We start from the raw sequence: 15323 nt of genomic DNA, 5'->3' as shown, positions 1-15323 counted from the left end.
AACACAGGGAGAACCCCCCCCCACACACACACACACACTGCCTCCGGCTTTACAACAAATTTAAAAAGTATCGGGGCATAGTGACGTGCACCTGTGGTCCCAGGTAACCCGGAGGCTAAGAGGATCGCTGGATCCCAGGAGGTCAAGGCTGCAGCGAGCCATGATTGCATCACTGCACTCCAGCTGGGGAGACTGAGCAAGACCTTGTCTCAAAAAATAAAAAAAATAGGCTGGGTGCCGGTGGCTCACCCCTGTAATCCTAGCACTTTGGGAGGCTGAAGCAGGCGGATCACCTGAGGTCAGGAGTTCGAGACCAGCCCGGCCAACATGGCTAAACTCCATCTCTACTAAAAATGCAAAAATTAGGGCCGGGCGCGGTGGCTCAAACCTGTAATCCCAGCACTTTGGGAGGCCGAGACGGGTGGATCACGAGGTCGAGAGATCGAGACCATCCCGGTCAACATGGTGAAACCCCGTCTCTACTACAAATACAACAAATTAGCTGGGCATGGTGGCGCGTGCCTGTAATCCCAGCTACTCAGGAGGCTGAGGCAGGAGAATTGCCTGAACCCAGGAGGCGGAGGTTGCGGTGAGCCGAGATCGCGCCATTGCACTCCAGCCTGGGTAACAGGAGCGAAACTCCGTCTCAAAAAAAAAAAAAAAAAAAAAAAATGCAAAAATTAGCCAGGTGTGGTGGCGGGCGCCTGTAATCCCAGCTACTTGGGAGGCTGAAGCAGGAGAACTACTTGAACCCAGGAGGCAGAGGTTACAGTGAGCTGAGATTGCGCCACTGCACTCCAGCCTGGGTGACAAGTGCGAAACTCCATCTCGAAAAATAAAACAATAATACTAAAAGACAAATAAATGGATGAATGAATACAATTTACGATGATTCCATTTTCATTGTCATGATTTATTTGGTTTTCAGAGACACTAAGCGTGTTAAAATTTGTCTTCTCCGGAATACAATGCTGGTTTAAGGTGTCTGAGGCCCTGCTCTGGGAAAGAGTAAAGATCAGGATGCTGGGGACTGGGGCTCCTGGTGTGAGGGAGGAGGGGCTGGGGCCTGGACTCCTGGGTCTGAGGGAGGAAGGGCTGGGGCCTGGGCTCGTGGGTCCTGAGTGGAGAGAGGAGGCAGCTGACAAGGTCCATCCCTCCATGACGGCCATCATTTGCCCCGCATCGTTTCCTCAATCCAGCTTCGGTACTTGCACAGGTTGGTGTAGACACCGGGGTAGCCAGGCAGGGCGCAGCGCTCCATTCCCCAAGACACGAGACCCTGGAGCTTTCCTTTGCACACCAGGGGTCCCCCAGAGTCACCCTGAGGGGAAGGAACAGAGATGGAGACACTGAGGGACAGGTGGCCAGCGCCGCGGCACAGAGAACCCGGGAAGCAGAGACAGTCACGGAGACAGGCAGAGATGGCCGGGCAGACAGGTAAGGACGTTGTCCTGCCCCAGCCCTGAGGTCTCAGCCCCGGAGGTGGGGCACTTCCTTCCCTCTCCACTGGGTCTGGCTCTGTCTCTGTGTCTGCACCTGCCTGTCCCTTGAGTCTCACCGGGCCCCTCTCTGTTTGCTCCATCTCTAGAACGCTTGTGTGTCTCTTCCTCTGTCGCCGTCTCCGCCACTCTCAAGGATGCATTCAGATTTCTAGAAGCCTCAGCGCAGTCTTTCCCAGATCCTTATGTGCGGACACCACTCTACGATCTTTCCCCAGCCTGTCTCATCCCATTCCCCCAACTACCCTGAGAGGGTTATCCCCACCTGACAGACGGGGAAACTGAGGCACGAACGCTTTGAGTCCTTTACCCAGACGGCACAGGGCTAGGAAGCAGGGCGGACTGGCTACTGGAATCTCTCTGTCCCTGCAGTTCCTTCTGTTCCGAAGACCTCTGCAGACCTCCATGCTCCTGACATGATTTGGGGCCTAAATCCCAGTCCCAAATAATCCCTCCCCCAAGCTCCCACCCTGGGCCTTACCTGACAAGAGTCCTTCCCACCCTGGGGAACTCCTGCACAGACCATGCCAGGCTTGATGGCTCCGGGATAGGCCTTCCCGCACACCTCATCCGGGGAAATGTTGATGTTCACGCATTGCAGAGAAGTGGGGTACCTGGCTGGGAGGGGGGCACTGCAGGATTATGACTCGGTCTACCCTCCCATATGACCCCAGTGTCCAGGCCCCCAGGCCCTCCTCCCTCAGACCCAGGAGTCCAGGCCCCGCTCCCAGCTTTCACAGATGCAGGAAATCCTCACCGATGGGGCTGGACGTAGTCCCCCAGCCTGACACACGGCAGGAGGTCCCGGGGCTGGCGCAGGCCTGGGCGACTTCAATGGGCCTGATTGCCCTCCCGATCCGCGCAGGCTGCTGCAGCTGCAGCAGCATGAGGTCGCTGTCGTGGGTCCGGGAGTTGTAGTTTGGGTGTGTCACCTGGCGAACCACACGCAGCACCTGCTGGGTGGCCTCCCACCTCTTCAGGTTGTGCTTGCCCAGGGCGACCCGAAGAATCCTGGCCAGGACCCCCAAGAGGAGCGCAGCTCAGGGTCTGAGCCGGGGACCCCTCCCCACCCTCCAGCCCCGTTTCCTGGCCCTCTAGCTGGGTAATGAGTCTCCCCACCACCCCCCCCCCCCCCCCCCCGCCCCGGGTCCAGCCCGCTTCTTACTAACTGCAGGCCGAGTGTTCTTGGCCTCCTGCGCCTTTCCCCATGGCCAGGGCATTCCCTCGGCCCAGCCCCAGTTGCTGTTCATTCTGCTCTTGGGCTGAGCTCCAGCTCCTGGCTTGGGAAGAAGGTGTTGATTGGGAGAGTTTGGCTCCGTTCCAGGGTCTGTGCTGGGCTCTGTGTTTTCAGTTCTAAGTGAAACTCTGGGTAATGACTCCAGGCTCTAAGTCAGAACTGTCATTCTGGAGTAGGCTTCATTCCGTTTCTAGCCTGGACTCTGGGTTCCAGACGTCTTAAACTTTTGACTCTATGCTAAGATCGGGATTCTAGATCGAGCCTGGATTATGACTTGATTCTTTTTTTTTTTTTTTTTAATGGAGTCTCACTCTGTCACCCAGGCTGGAGTGCGGTGGCACAATCTCAGCTCACTGAGACCTCCACCTCCCAGTTCAAGTGATTCTGCCACCTCAGTGTCCCCAGTAGCTGGGACTACAGGTGCCCACCACCACACCTGGCTAATTTATATATTTTTAGTAGTAGAGACGGGGTTTCACCATATTGGCCAGGCTGGTTTCGAACTCCTTACCTCAAGTGATCTGCCCCCCTCGGCCTCCCAAAGTAATGGGATTATGAGCGTGAGCCACTTTGCCTGGCTATGACTTAATTTCTAGATTCTGATGTGAGCTTTCTATTTTAGGGTAGGTTGAGGGTTTTGTTTTGAGCAATGGATTAAGACCTGGGGTCTGGACACATCGAAATGAGCTCCAGTTTCTGGGTGGTGCTCTGGGTTCTTCATTAAACTCTGGTTTATGAGCCATTTGCAGACAGGAGTTTGAGCTCTGGGCTCCCTCCAGTTGGGGTCAGGGTTCTCTACATTGGTCTGAGCTCTCGATTCCACAGGTCTGTTTCATATTAGATTACAGGGCTCTTGGTTCTAGACTCTGGTCTGAGCCCTGACCTCAGGGTGGGCTCTGGGTTCTAGATGAAGCTCTAGGTTATGGCCTAGGATCCAAGGTCCTGGAGTCTGGTTTGCATTCTGGCCTTGATATTCTAGACTCTAGACTGAGCTTTGATCTCAAGTTTCTAGCCTGACCTTCCATTTATGGCATAGATATGGCTTATAGGCATTTTGACTTCTTGGCTGGGGTCTAGGTTGTAAATTCAGATCTAGAATTTAGGAGGGGTCTAGGTTTTACATGGGGCTTCCGATTAGGATCTGCATTCTGGGATTTATTTATTTAATTTTCGAGATGGAGTTTTGCTCTGTCGCCCAGGCTGGAGTGCAGTGGCGCAGTCTTGGCTCCCTGCAACCTCCGTCTCTCAGGTTCAAGCAATTCTCCTGTCTCAGCCTCCCGAGTGGCTGGGATTACAGGCATGCACCACCATGCTCAGCTAATTTCGTGTTTTTAGTAGAGACAGGGTTTCTCCATATTGGTCAGGCTGGTCTTGAACTCCCAACCTCAGGTGATCTGCCCGCCTCAGCCTCCCGAAGTGCTGGGATTACAGGCGTGAGCCACCACCGTGCCCAGCACATTCTGGGATTTAAACACTGGGTTGAAGTCTGTGATCTAGGCTGCTTATCTCAAAGCTATAGACTAGACTCTGAACTAAACCCTGGATGTGAAACAGGCTCCTGGTTTTGCCTCTACTCTTGTGTTGTATGTTCCAGCTGTGAGCAGGGTTCTAGTTCTGGATTTATGGCTAGACTATAGGTCCAGAGCTGGGCTCTGAGTGCCACGTACTGTCCTGGGTTTCTAAATGTAGACAGGGTCCTGAATTCAGTCACCAATCTGGAATGGGCTAAGCTTAGTCTTGATGTAAAGCTTGGCCTCTGGATGAATCACTGGGTTAGATGTTCGGTTCTCAGCAGGCCCATCTGGTTTCAGAATCTAAACGGAGTTGGGGATTTATGGAGGTGTCCACATCCCAAGCTGTGTTTCTGGCTCCAGGCTCTTCTCTAGACCTCAAACCAGGAGCCAGCCACTACACTGGGCTCTAGATCTCCATTGAGATCCAGGTTCTCAGTTGAGTTCTAGGGCTTAGACTCTGGAATCCACCGGGCACAGGGACAGGGGAGGGGGTCACTTACGGGCGGCCGCAGTGAGCAGCGGTGATGACCCACTGGTCTGAAAGCAGAGCGCCTCCGCAGAGGAAGCGGCGCCCGGGACCTGCCAGCAAGGCCGCCTGCCACGGCTGGGAGCTCCGGGCACACGTGTAGCCACCAATTATCTTGTTCTCATCGTCTTGGCTCCGTGTCATGGCTAGGAGTGGACGGCGTTGGGTGGGGAGAGCAGGTGAGCAAACACTCTCCACTCCCCACGTTTAGGATTCCAGAACCGACAAATCCCCTTCCTTTTGGCCTAACCCCTAAGCCGCCCACCTCTATCCGTCCCACCCAGGGTGAGACATGTCCAGTATCGACCCCGTGACTGTCCCGACACGGAGAGTTTTCTGACTCACCTCCCAAGTCACCTGCGTAGCGTCTCTTACTTTGCGCTGTGGCCACCTTATCCGGGGCCCTATGTCCTCGGCCCTCAGCTCTGTGCTCCCATCATGTCTGTGATCGCTTCTCCCGATATCCCACGTTTCCCCCAGTGAGCCCTTCCCCAGCACATTTAAGGACCTCCCTGTATCTTTCCCAACACTCCCACGCAGCAGGACCCCAAGGATCCACCCTATCTTGCCTATGCTTGCCCCCATCCACCACGCCACACCCCATGGCACATCCCACCACCCCATCATCCTTCTTCTCCCTCTGACGTCAAAACATCTTCCCCACGTTGCCTCTTTCCTAACGAGGTCGAGGAGAGCCCGATCTCAATGGAGAGCTGGGACCCAATGTAGTGGCGGGCGCCTGGTTCGAGATCTAGAGAAGCGCTTGGAAGGGAAAACCGGAACAGCTTTCTGCTAGGACCCACTCGGGACCTAATAGTGCTCTACGATTCCTTATTGATTTAGCACCAGATCCTGTAAACACGTCTCTCCCCAGCCCCGCGGTTTCCTAGCACCTCCACCACCGGGACTTCAGGCCTCCAGTGCGCCCTCCCGCCATGTTCCCTAAACTGCTCCCTGCTCTTTCTTATCAGGTCACCAGGAGCATCCGGGGACCCCAAGGACCCTTCCCCATCTCTTCCTGGGGTCTGCAGGGGACCCCCTTGTCTCATACTCAACTGTTCTCTTACCTACAGCCAGGACTTGAAGTGCCGCGAGCAGGAGGAACATTTTAGGGGCTGAGGGCCAGGTGCTGTCAAACGCAGAGAGAGAGAGTGAGAGAGGAGGAACCTTCCGCAGAATCCGGGGCTGCCAGGGAGAGACAGCGAGGGCCACTTACCTGGAGCCCAAGACCCTCAGAGACATGAAGACAGAGCGGAGAGGTGGAGGCCAGAGACCAGGAGGGCGGGGTCTGCAGGCTGGAGGATGTGGAGCGGCCTCAGGGCCCTCCTTGATGTCCTGGTGAAGGAAGGAGGGGAGGTGTCTCTCTTCCTAGTCACGCTGGCAAAGCCTTTTATCCCTGGTCGGGACAGCTGGCCCTGCCCCCACTCACTCCCGCCGCCCTGCTTCTGACATTTTTTTTTTTTTTTTTTATTGCCTGGTTCCCATTCCAGGACTCCCTGATCCCATCCCCTCCCTCCTCTCTCTGGCCAAAAAAGCAGCCACAATTGTTCATGAGAACCCGCCCGGGGAAGATGCTATAATCCAGAAGGAATCCTGGGAGGGGACCCCAGGGCAGGGTGGGCAGGGGAGGGCTCCCAGTTGCTGGAGGTGGTGGATCCGGTGGTGGAGTCAGGACACCAGGGTGGGGACCCTTCGAGGAAAAGGCACCAAGGGGCTGAGAGAGGGACTCACGGGAGGAGACAGAGACAGACAGAGACAGAGACAGAGAGACAGACTGAAAGAGTCAGAGAGACGGAGACAGAGACGGAGAGAGATAGAGATGGAGAGACAGAGGGGGGAGAAAGACAGAGAGAGACAGAGAGAGAGAAAGGGAGACACAGAGAGAGACAGCGGGAAAATGAATGGGAAGATGAGACAGTGGAGAGACAGTGTACAGGAATCCGAGCACAGAGGGACACATGCTCACAGGAGAAGGAGCTGTGGAGAGCGGTGGGGAAAGACGTGGAAGCTGGACGTGACAGGGAACAGGAGAGGCAGATGCTGGGAGAAAACCAGATGGAGGAGGAGGGAGACAGAGGTGCCGGGAGAGAGGAGTGTGGAGAAGCGGAGGGAGAAGAGCAAAAGTGAAGACAGATGGAAACACACAGAGAAAGAGGCGAGGCGCGAGGCGGAGATCCCCCCACAGGCTGCACCACCGCAGACACAGAACAACAGCGACGATGATGAGGGCCTTGCACGTGGGAGACGTGGAGCGGGGGAACGGGACAGGCAGGCAGATGGCAGACGGGAGGTGGGAAGGAGGGCAGCTATAGGGGATGGGGACAGTGACAGGGAAGACGGAGGCGGAGGTGAGAGATGGCAGCGCCAGGGAGAGATGGAGAGGGCGGGAGGGAGGGAGCACGGGCAGGAGGAGGGCGGGAGGTACCTGGACTTGGAGCAGGGCTGCCCACCTTGCTTTCTCACTTTTGGCTCCTGAGAGATGGGGGAGCAGAGGCCCCAGCAGGGAGATGCAGAGAGAGCGACAGGGACCCAGAGAGAGAGGGGGACAGAGATCGAGAGGGGAGGGGATGGCAACCCAGAGAGAGAGGGGGACAGACCCAGAGAGAAGGGGGGCAGAGACCCAGAGAGGGCGGGGACAGGGACCCAGAGAGAGAGGGGGACAGAGACCCAGAGAGAGAGAGGGGGACAGAGACCCGGGGGGGGGGACAGAGACCCAGAGAGCGGGGGGAGGGACAGAGACCCAGAGAGAGAGAGGGGGACAGAGACCCAGAGAGAGAGGGGGACAGACCCAGAGAGAAGTGGGGCAGAGACCCAGATAGGGCAGGGACAGGGACCCAGAGAGAGAGGGGGGCAGAGACCCAGAGAGGGCAGGGACAGGGACCCAGAGAGAGGGGGGGACAGAGACCTAGAGAGGGGGACAGACCCAGAGAGGGGCGGGGACAGAGACCCAGAGAGAAGGCGACAAACACCCAGATGGAGACGACAGACTCAGAGAAGGGGACAGAGCTTCAGAGACAGAAGGACAGAGTCTGAGAGAGCGTCAGATTCAAAATGGGAGAGGGCAGAGAACAGGAGAGACGAGGGAGAGGGGAAGGATTCTGGCTAGTCTGCAGAGGGGTTCTGGAGCTGGCGGGGATCCATCCTCATTTCCAGGAGGGCCTACTCTCAGTCCCTCCCCCAGCCCCTTAAATTCCCTAACGCTTGTGTCTGTCTCTGGGCCTGGGCAGCCCCTCGCCTGGACCACGTGGTGACTCAGGAGGCCGCCTGTGACTGTTCCCGCAGCCTCAGCCTTCCTCCGCCTGGGCACCGGCCTCGGCTGGCTCTTTGAGCTGATGCTTGGGCCGGGTCTGTCTCTGCACCTGGGGACGCACTATCTGTGCACCTGCCTCTGAATACACACCGTCTCTCCCCAGGAGCCGTTCTCTGTTTCCTGAACTGTTCCTGTTTAACTACAGGCCTCCCTGCTTTGAGCTGAAGGCTTTGGGGAGCCTTCCCGGCCTCCTCTGCCATGGTTCAGGCTCTGCATCCACACAAGAAGCCGCTCTTTTCTTTAATTTTATTTTTATGTTTTGTTTTTTTGTTTTTGTTTACTTTTTTGAGATGATGTCTCGCTCTTTAGCCCAGGCTGGAGTGAAGCGGCATGATCTCGGCTCACTGCAGCCTCTACCTCCCAAGTTCAAGCGATGCTTCTGCCTCAGCCTCCTGAGTAGCTGGGATTACAGGCACCCACCACCACGCCCAGCTCATTTTTTTGTATTTTTAGTAGAGACAGGGTTTCACCATGTTGGCCAGGCTGGTCTCAAACTCCCAACCTCAAATCTCCACCCACCTTAGCCTCCCAAAGTGCAAAGATGACAGGTGTGAGCCACCGTGCCCAGCAAGAGCCCCCTCTTTTAAGAAAGGATTCTCTTGGGACCCAGGGATGAGGTGGCAGGAGGGAGCTGCTCTGTGATGATGAATCAGCCCTGTACTGGATGTGGCAGTGATTATATGAGTCTGCACCTGAGCTCAAGGCACACATAAACCCCACATGCACACACACACATGCAAAGAAATGCGTGTGAAGAGGGAATGTGCAGCGTGGTCTGTAGTCTCGTTAATAGTTTGGTTCTTGTGTGGCTTTACTGATTTCCATTCTGGACTGAGTTCCATAAGGTGTCACTATGGCGGGAGGGCAGGTGAGGGAGATGCCCCCCACCTGCACTGCGTATGTAACCCCTGGGGAGTCTATAATTATCTCAAAGGAAAAAATTAAAAATAAAACAGAATTTCCTAGTAAACACAAGGTCTCCTTCTTCCTAAAAAGTCCACTCTGCTTAAGCAGAAGGCCTTGGTGAACCCACAGGAGTCCAGGAGTGACTCCTTCATGTCACCCCACCCCAGTGTTCCAAGAGAATTCTTTATTGCCTGTAATCCTAGCACTTTGGGAGGTCGAGGCAGGTGGATCATCTGAGGTCAGGAGTTCATCAAGGTCATGTCATCGAGACCAGCCTGGCCAGGTTTCTTCTTCCTTTTTTTTTTTTTCTTTTTAAAATAGGGTCTCGCTGTGTTGCCCAGGCTGGAGTGCAGTGGTGCAATCACAGCTCACTGAAGCCTTGAACTCCCCGGCTCAAGCAATCCTCCCACCTCAGCCTCCTGAGTAGCTGGGACTACAGCTGTGCCGGCTACCACAGCCAGCTAATTTTTGTCTTTTTTTGTAGCGATGGGGTCTCATGATGTAGCCCAGGTTGATCTCCAACTCCAGGGCTCAAGCGATTTGCCTGTCTTGGCCTCTGCAAGTGCTGGGATTATAGGCTTGAGCCACTGTGCGCAGACAGGGAACATTTTTTAAAATGAGGGCGTGGTGGGGGTGGTGGGTCAGATTTTGGAGAGAAAGGTTCCTGGTGGTGTGCTAGGGGTGGATTGTGGCTGGAGCAGAGCAGGCCACAGGTGCAGACAGCTCTTAGCTGTGAGGGGAGGGAAGGATGCTTGACGCGACTGTTGATGAGAAAGAAAAGCCCGGATGACACTCCGAACAAAGACACTCACTCACATGTACTCGGTGCTCAGCACAGCCAGGCACTGTGATGAAATCTTTCATTTTTCTTTTTTAGATGGAATCTCACTCTGTCACCCAGGCTAGAGCACAGTGGCACGATCTCACTGTAACCTCCACCCCCGTGGGTTCAAGTGGATTCTCCTACCTCAGCCTCCCGAGTAGCTGGGACTACAGGCACGCATCACCACGCCCAGCTAATTTTTATGTTTTCAGTAGAGATGGGGTTTCACCATGTTGGCCAGGTGGCTGGTCTCCAACTCCTGACTTCAGGTGATCCACCCGCCTCGGCCTCCCAAAGTGCTGGGAATCCAGACGTGGACTACCACGCCCAGCAGATGAGCCCCATTTTAAAACGTTTAAACTTTAGGAAAACTTAAACTTTTTATTGTTGTAATAAATGTAGCATAGAATCTACCATTGAACCGTTTTTGGGTGCAGGTCAGTAGGATTAAGCACATTCACATTGTTGTGTAGCCATCATCCCCCTCTAACTCCCCAGATGTTTTCATCAACCCCAAAATCTGTACCCACTAAATGATAACTCCCTGCTTCTCCCTCCCCCAGCCCCTGGCAACAATTCTACTTTCTATCTCTATGAATTTGACTATTCTAAGTACCTTGCATAATAGGAATCAGCTTTTTTTTTTTTTTTTTTTTTTTTTTTTTTCCAAGAAATAGGTCTTACTCAGTCACCCAGGCTGGAGTGCAGTGGTGCAGTCACGGCTCACTGCAGCCACAACCTCCTGGGCTCAAGCGATCCTCCCCCTTCAGACTCCTGAGTAGTTGGGACTACAGGTGTGCACCACCATGCCCAGATAGTTAAAAGCAATTTTTTTTTTTTTTAGAGATGGGCTCTCACTATGCTGCCAAGGCTGGTCTTGAACTCCTGGCTCAAGTGATCCTCCTCCCACCTCAGCCTCTCAAAGTGTTGAGACTACAGGTGTGAGCCACTGCACCTGGCCAAAGGGAATCATATATATATTTGTCCTCTTGTGACTGGCGTATTTTACTTAACCCAGTGTCCTCAGCATTCATCCACGTTGTCGCATGTGCCAGACTTTCTTTCCTTTCTTAAGGCTGAATGTTATTCCATTGTGTGTATAGACCGCATTCTGTTTAACCAGCCAAGTTCTTTATCTGGGGTAGTGCCTTTCCTCTTTCTTTTCCTCCCTCTTTCCCTTCATCCCTCCGCCTTCTCTCACCTGCCTTCCTTCTCTCTCCCCGCTCTCTTTTAAGCAGATATTTATCAAGCGCCTGTTCTGTACACCCTCATAGTTCTAGGGTCTACAGCCGTGAACACAATAGATACCCCTTCCAAAAAAATCCCTGCCCTACTGATGTTTATATTCTGGAGGAAAAAGAAAGTACATAAATACAATAAATGACATTACGAGTTAGGAGGGTCTATGAAAAGGTGGCAGCAAGGGCCTCCCTGCAATGGAAGGGGGTCTGTAGGTCTGGGAACTGCGAGAGGGCCAGTGGGGGGTTGAGTGGGCACGGAGAGAATAGACAATGAGGGCAGTGAGGTCATAGAAAGTCTGGCCTTCTTGAGAGAGGCAGTATCTTGTTCCCATTTTACAGACAGGGAAACTGAGGCCGAGAGAGGAGGTGGCTTGTCCAAGGTCCCACAGCTGGTAGGTGCAGGAGGCAGCAGAGAGACTCCAGGACTGTCGGAACCTGCACGCCACGCTCTTAACTCTTCCTCCTGTTGTCTCCCAAGGCCACTGTCAAGTTCATTTGTACACTGATGTGTGTGTCCAACGCGATTGGAACACATTTCATGAGAATGAACTCCCTGACACCTTCCCCTGGCCATGGGCGCACTCGTGAGTACCTCCAGTATTGTTAACTCCCCTCATTGTACAGATGGAGGAAGCCAGGATGGAGATACTCAGCCACTCACCAAGGTTACACAACGCTGAGTGGGGATGCCATGATGTGAGACCAGGTGGAGGGCTCTTACCCAGCTCCTGAGACGTTCAAGAACAAAGGAGTGGATGGTGCAACCAACAGCGTGGTGGGATCGGCCCCAGACACGGGGAAAGATGCCTCTTCCATTGTTTCAGGAAGGAAGAAGGAAAGGGCAGGTCAGGTGCAGGTAGGGTGTGGGTCCGATGGCAGGAAGTCGAGGCTGGTCGGTCCTGATCCTGTGGTTTCTGTTTCTTCCACGGAGCAGGAAGAAATCTCAAGGGGCCTTGGCGGATGGGGTTGGGAAGGCTGAGGGTGGTGGCGAAGGGGCGCCGGTGACGTTGAGGATCGTGTGTTTCAAAGGGCACCCTCTCAGTGGGTGGTGGATTTTTTTTTTTCCTCTAACTTTCTAGATGTAGACAAAGAGAAGGCACCTGCAGGACAGGGGGATGGCGGGAGGAATGCCGGGACTGGGGAGCGGAGCGTGGCCAGGGCAGAGGGGACTCTGGGGCTGGTCTTGAACTCCTGGACTCAAGTGATTCTCCTCCCACCTTGACCTCTCAAGGTGCTGGGATTGCAGGTGTGAGCCACTGTGCCAGGCCAAAAGGCATCGTGTTGTGTTTGTCCTCTAGTGATGGGCCTATTTCACTCGACCTAATGTCCTCAGTAGGTGGAGACAAGGGGGCTTGCCGGGTGGGAGGCTGCCTGAGGAGGGTCAGGCGTCTTTGAGGTGGAAGAACAGGTATGACGCAGACAGCCGTGGCGCCGAAGCACGGGAAGCTGTGATCAAGGAGTGGGACGTGGGATTTTGTGGTTTCAGAGGTGGAGCCCTTTGGATGGAGATGGAGGCTGGGTGTGACTGTGGGAACGGATGGCGGGGGAGGTGGTCTCTGGCCATGTGGAGGTAGCGAGATTCAAAAACTGGGGCTCCTCTCTCGAGAAGCTCCCCATTCCCTGTGTCAGCCGATGCCTGTCTCCGTGTCCATTTATAATAGAAATTGGGCAGGTCACCCAGGGCTTCACATACATCCTCACATTGAATCCTCATGAAAGCCCTATGGGGCGAGTGACTCTCATTAGTACCATGTTATAGATGAAGAAAGCAAGCCTTGGCCGGGTGTGGTGGCTCATGCCTGTAATCCAAGCACTTTGGAGGCCAAGGCGGTGGATCACCTGAGGTCGGGAGTTCAAGACCAGCCTGACCAGCATGGTGAAACCCCATCTTTAAAAACAAAACAAAAAAGAAAGAAAGAAAGAAAGCCTTAAGTCACTTGGGCAAGTGGCAGAACCAGGCCTCGAACCCAGATCATTTGGCTATTAAACACCACGCCACTCTGTCTGCAAATCTGTTTCCATGTCAGCGAGAGCGGAGAGTTCTGTTTGCCTCATTCCTTGATGGGTCCCAGCTCCTAGAACAGCCCGGCGTGAGTGTGCACGCAGTGAGTGCTCATGGGATGAGCGGACGGACCCCCACCTCTGTCTTCCCTCGGGTCCTGATGGGCTCTTCGCTGGAAACTTTCCGAGTGCCTACTGTGTGGCATGTCTCACTTAATTCTCCCATCAGCCCGATGAGACAGAAGGACACCCATTTTACAGGTGGTGAAATGCAGAGAAACGAGGTCAGTTGTCTAACATGGCATGGAAGGGCTGGGGTTTCAACCTCAGCCAGCCTGACTTGATGCCTCCCTGCTTCTGATCTCCTGTGTGTCACTGATTATCCATACTCTCTTCGGGTAACCCTCACAGGTTCCCCTTCAAATGTGCCAGCTCCGACTGAGTTAGCTTGGCGGCAGCTCTCAGACGTCTCTCAGATGTTTCCGAGCCAGCACTGAAAAGTGCTTTGTGCCAGGCAGCCTCTGTGTGCAAACCTGGGGGCCCCTGATGCTCGGCTGATGGACAGTGAACATCCCTGCCCCCCATCCCACTTCTATTCCCTCCCATTTATTTCTGTTTAAACTCCACGGTGTGCCCCAGCCTTCCCTCTGTCTCCTCTAGGTTGGCATCCTCTCCCTAGGTGCTTGGGTCAAAGCTGGGAGCGTCTTTGATTCCTCCCTCGCTCTCACCTCCCATGTTGGCAGCTCCTGTCACTCAGCTCCAAAATACATGATAAAGAATCCACCCACTAGTCCCCTCTCAGTCACCCTCTTCCAGGTCACCTTTATCCCTCACCTGCACAGACGCAGCAGCACCCTAACTGGTCTTGCTGCTTCCAGCCTCGACCCCCAACCCCTCCCGCCCTCGACATGCTAAGTCCATTTTCTACTCTGCAGCCAACGTCTTCTTAAAACAGCATCGTGTTAAAACCTGCTTAAAACCCATCTGCGAGTCCCCACTGCAATTATAATAAAACCCAAATGCCTCCAAGGCACTCGGCATCTGGCTTCTGTCCATCCTTCCAACCTCAGCACCCCATTGTGCACTGTGCCTCTGCCCCCTTGAGCTTCTTCCATTTTCTCAACATGGGAGGTGCCTTCCCACCTTAGAGACTGGCGTTTGCTGTTCTTTCTGCCTGGGACAGGCTTCCCACCACTCTGCCTGCGATCTTCCTTCAGATTTCGGCTTAAACGTCATCTCCTGACCACCTTCTCTAGAGCTGACATTCCCTTCCAGTTTCTATCTCAGCTCCTTTGTGGGTTTCCTTCCTGCAGCATATTTTAATCTATAATTGCTTTATGTGTTTGCTTCCTTGTTTACTATTACGGCTGTTTTTTTTTCCTGTCTGGTGTTTATCACTGATGGATGTCTCTCATCTTTTATTTATTTACTTTCTTATTCTTACGTCTAGTCTAGTCTGCCTCCCACAACTTGAGTGTGAACCCTGACAGTGCAGGGATTTTCACCAGCTTTACCTGCTCCTGTGCCCTGGCACACAGGAGGTGCTCAGTAAACCTCTGTGGAAGGAAGAGATGTCTCTCACTAGAACTGAGGCTTCGCATGGGCAGGGACCTTGTTTATTTTGTTGCTGAATCCCTGGTGCCACGTCTGCTACCTGGCATGCGGCAGAGGCTCTAAGAAAACAGGCTGAAGGAGGAAGATTATCTCAGAGCCTGCTCAGAATCTCTGCTTTTCTTTAGAATCTCTGCACTCAATGTCTCCACCTCCTCAGACCTGACAGCGCTCTCCAGTCCAGCCCTGGGAGAGCGCACAGGTGGAAGAGGGGGAAGCCGGTCTTTCTGAGACTGGACTCCAAATCCCTGTAGGATGCTTCTGACCCGATGGGATGGGACGCCGGCGTTTCACAGCTCCACTGCCACCCTTAGCTGTGTTTATGTAGGGGCTGTGTTTACTGAGGCTTTAGGCCACAGCAGAAGTCCCTTTGTCCCGTGAAGACTAAGGCCTCCTGTTCAGCTAAAGGACCATCTGTGTTCACTTGGGCCTCCGGCCTCAGCAACTCCCTGCCCTGGGCCTCCATATTTACTAAGCCCTACTCCTTCAGCAAAAGGATCTCCCGGCTTTACCACGGCCACCTGCATGTGTGGCGAACATCTTTATTTTTGTTTTATTTTACTTTTGAGACGGAGTCTTGCTCTGCTGCCCAGGCTGGAGTACAATGGTGTGATCTCTGCTCACTACAACCTCCGCCTCCTAGGTTTGAGCGATT

At 54.1% G+C, this 15323-nt stretch overlaps 1 protein-coding gene across 1 annotated transcript; it reads right to left on the bottom strand.

Annotated features, from left to right (window-relative positions):
• Positions 1 to 892: 892 nt before the first annotated feature.
• KLK14 (kallikrein related peptidase 14) lies at positions 893 to 6842 on the bottom strand. Its single transcript, XM_003940422.4, has 7 exons — positions 6743 to 6842; positions 5993 to 6111; positions 5844 to 5905; positions 4751 to 4922; positions 2257 to 2510; positions 1981 to 2117; positions 893 to 1321 (listed from the first exon to the last, which is right to left on the bottom strand). Exons 2-7 carry the CDS (start codon positions 6016 to 6018, stop codon positions 1169 to 1171), a joined length of 804 nt encoding a protein of 267 aa, XP_003940471.1. The 5' UTR covers positions 6019 to 6111; positions 6743 to 6842; the 3' UTR covers positions 893 to 1168.
• Between the last annotated feature and the right edge of the window lie 8481 nt (positions 6843 to 15323).

The sequence above is a fragment of the Saimiri boliviensis genome, chromosome 14 (genome assembly GCF_048565385.1).
Source record: "Saimiri boliviensis isolate mSaiBol1 chromosome 14, mSaiBol1.pri, whole genome shotgun sequence".
Classification (NCBI taxonomy): domain Eukaryota; kingdom Metazoa; phylum Chordata; class Mammalia; order Primates; family Cebidae; genus Saimiri; species Saimiri boliviensis.
The sequence above is the reverse complement of the archived record's forward strand: the minus strand, read 5'-3'. Positions and strand labels throughout refer to the sequence as shown.

Bases quoted from the DNA above. Each gene is read 5' to 3' on its own strand.
- KLK14 (XM_003940422.4), bottom strand. From the start codon at position 6,018: ATGTCTCTGAGGGTCTTGGGCTCCAG. The intron at 2,511-4,750 runs GTAAGTGACCCC...GGTCCTGGCCAG, and splicing joins GCTGCTCACTGCGGCCGCCC to GATTCTTCGGGTCGCCCTGG. The intron at 2,118-2,256 runs GTGAGGATTTCC...CCCCCCTCCCAG, and splicing joins GACTACGTCCAGCCCCATCG to CCAGGTACCCCACTTCTCTG.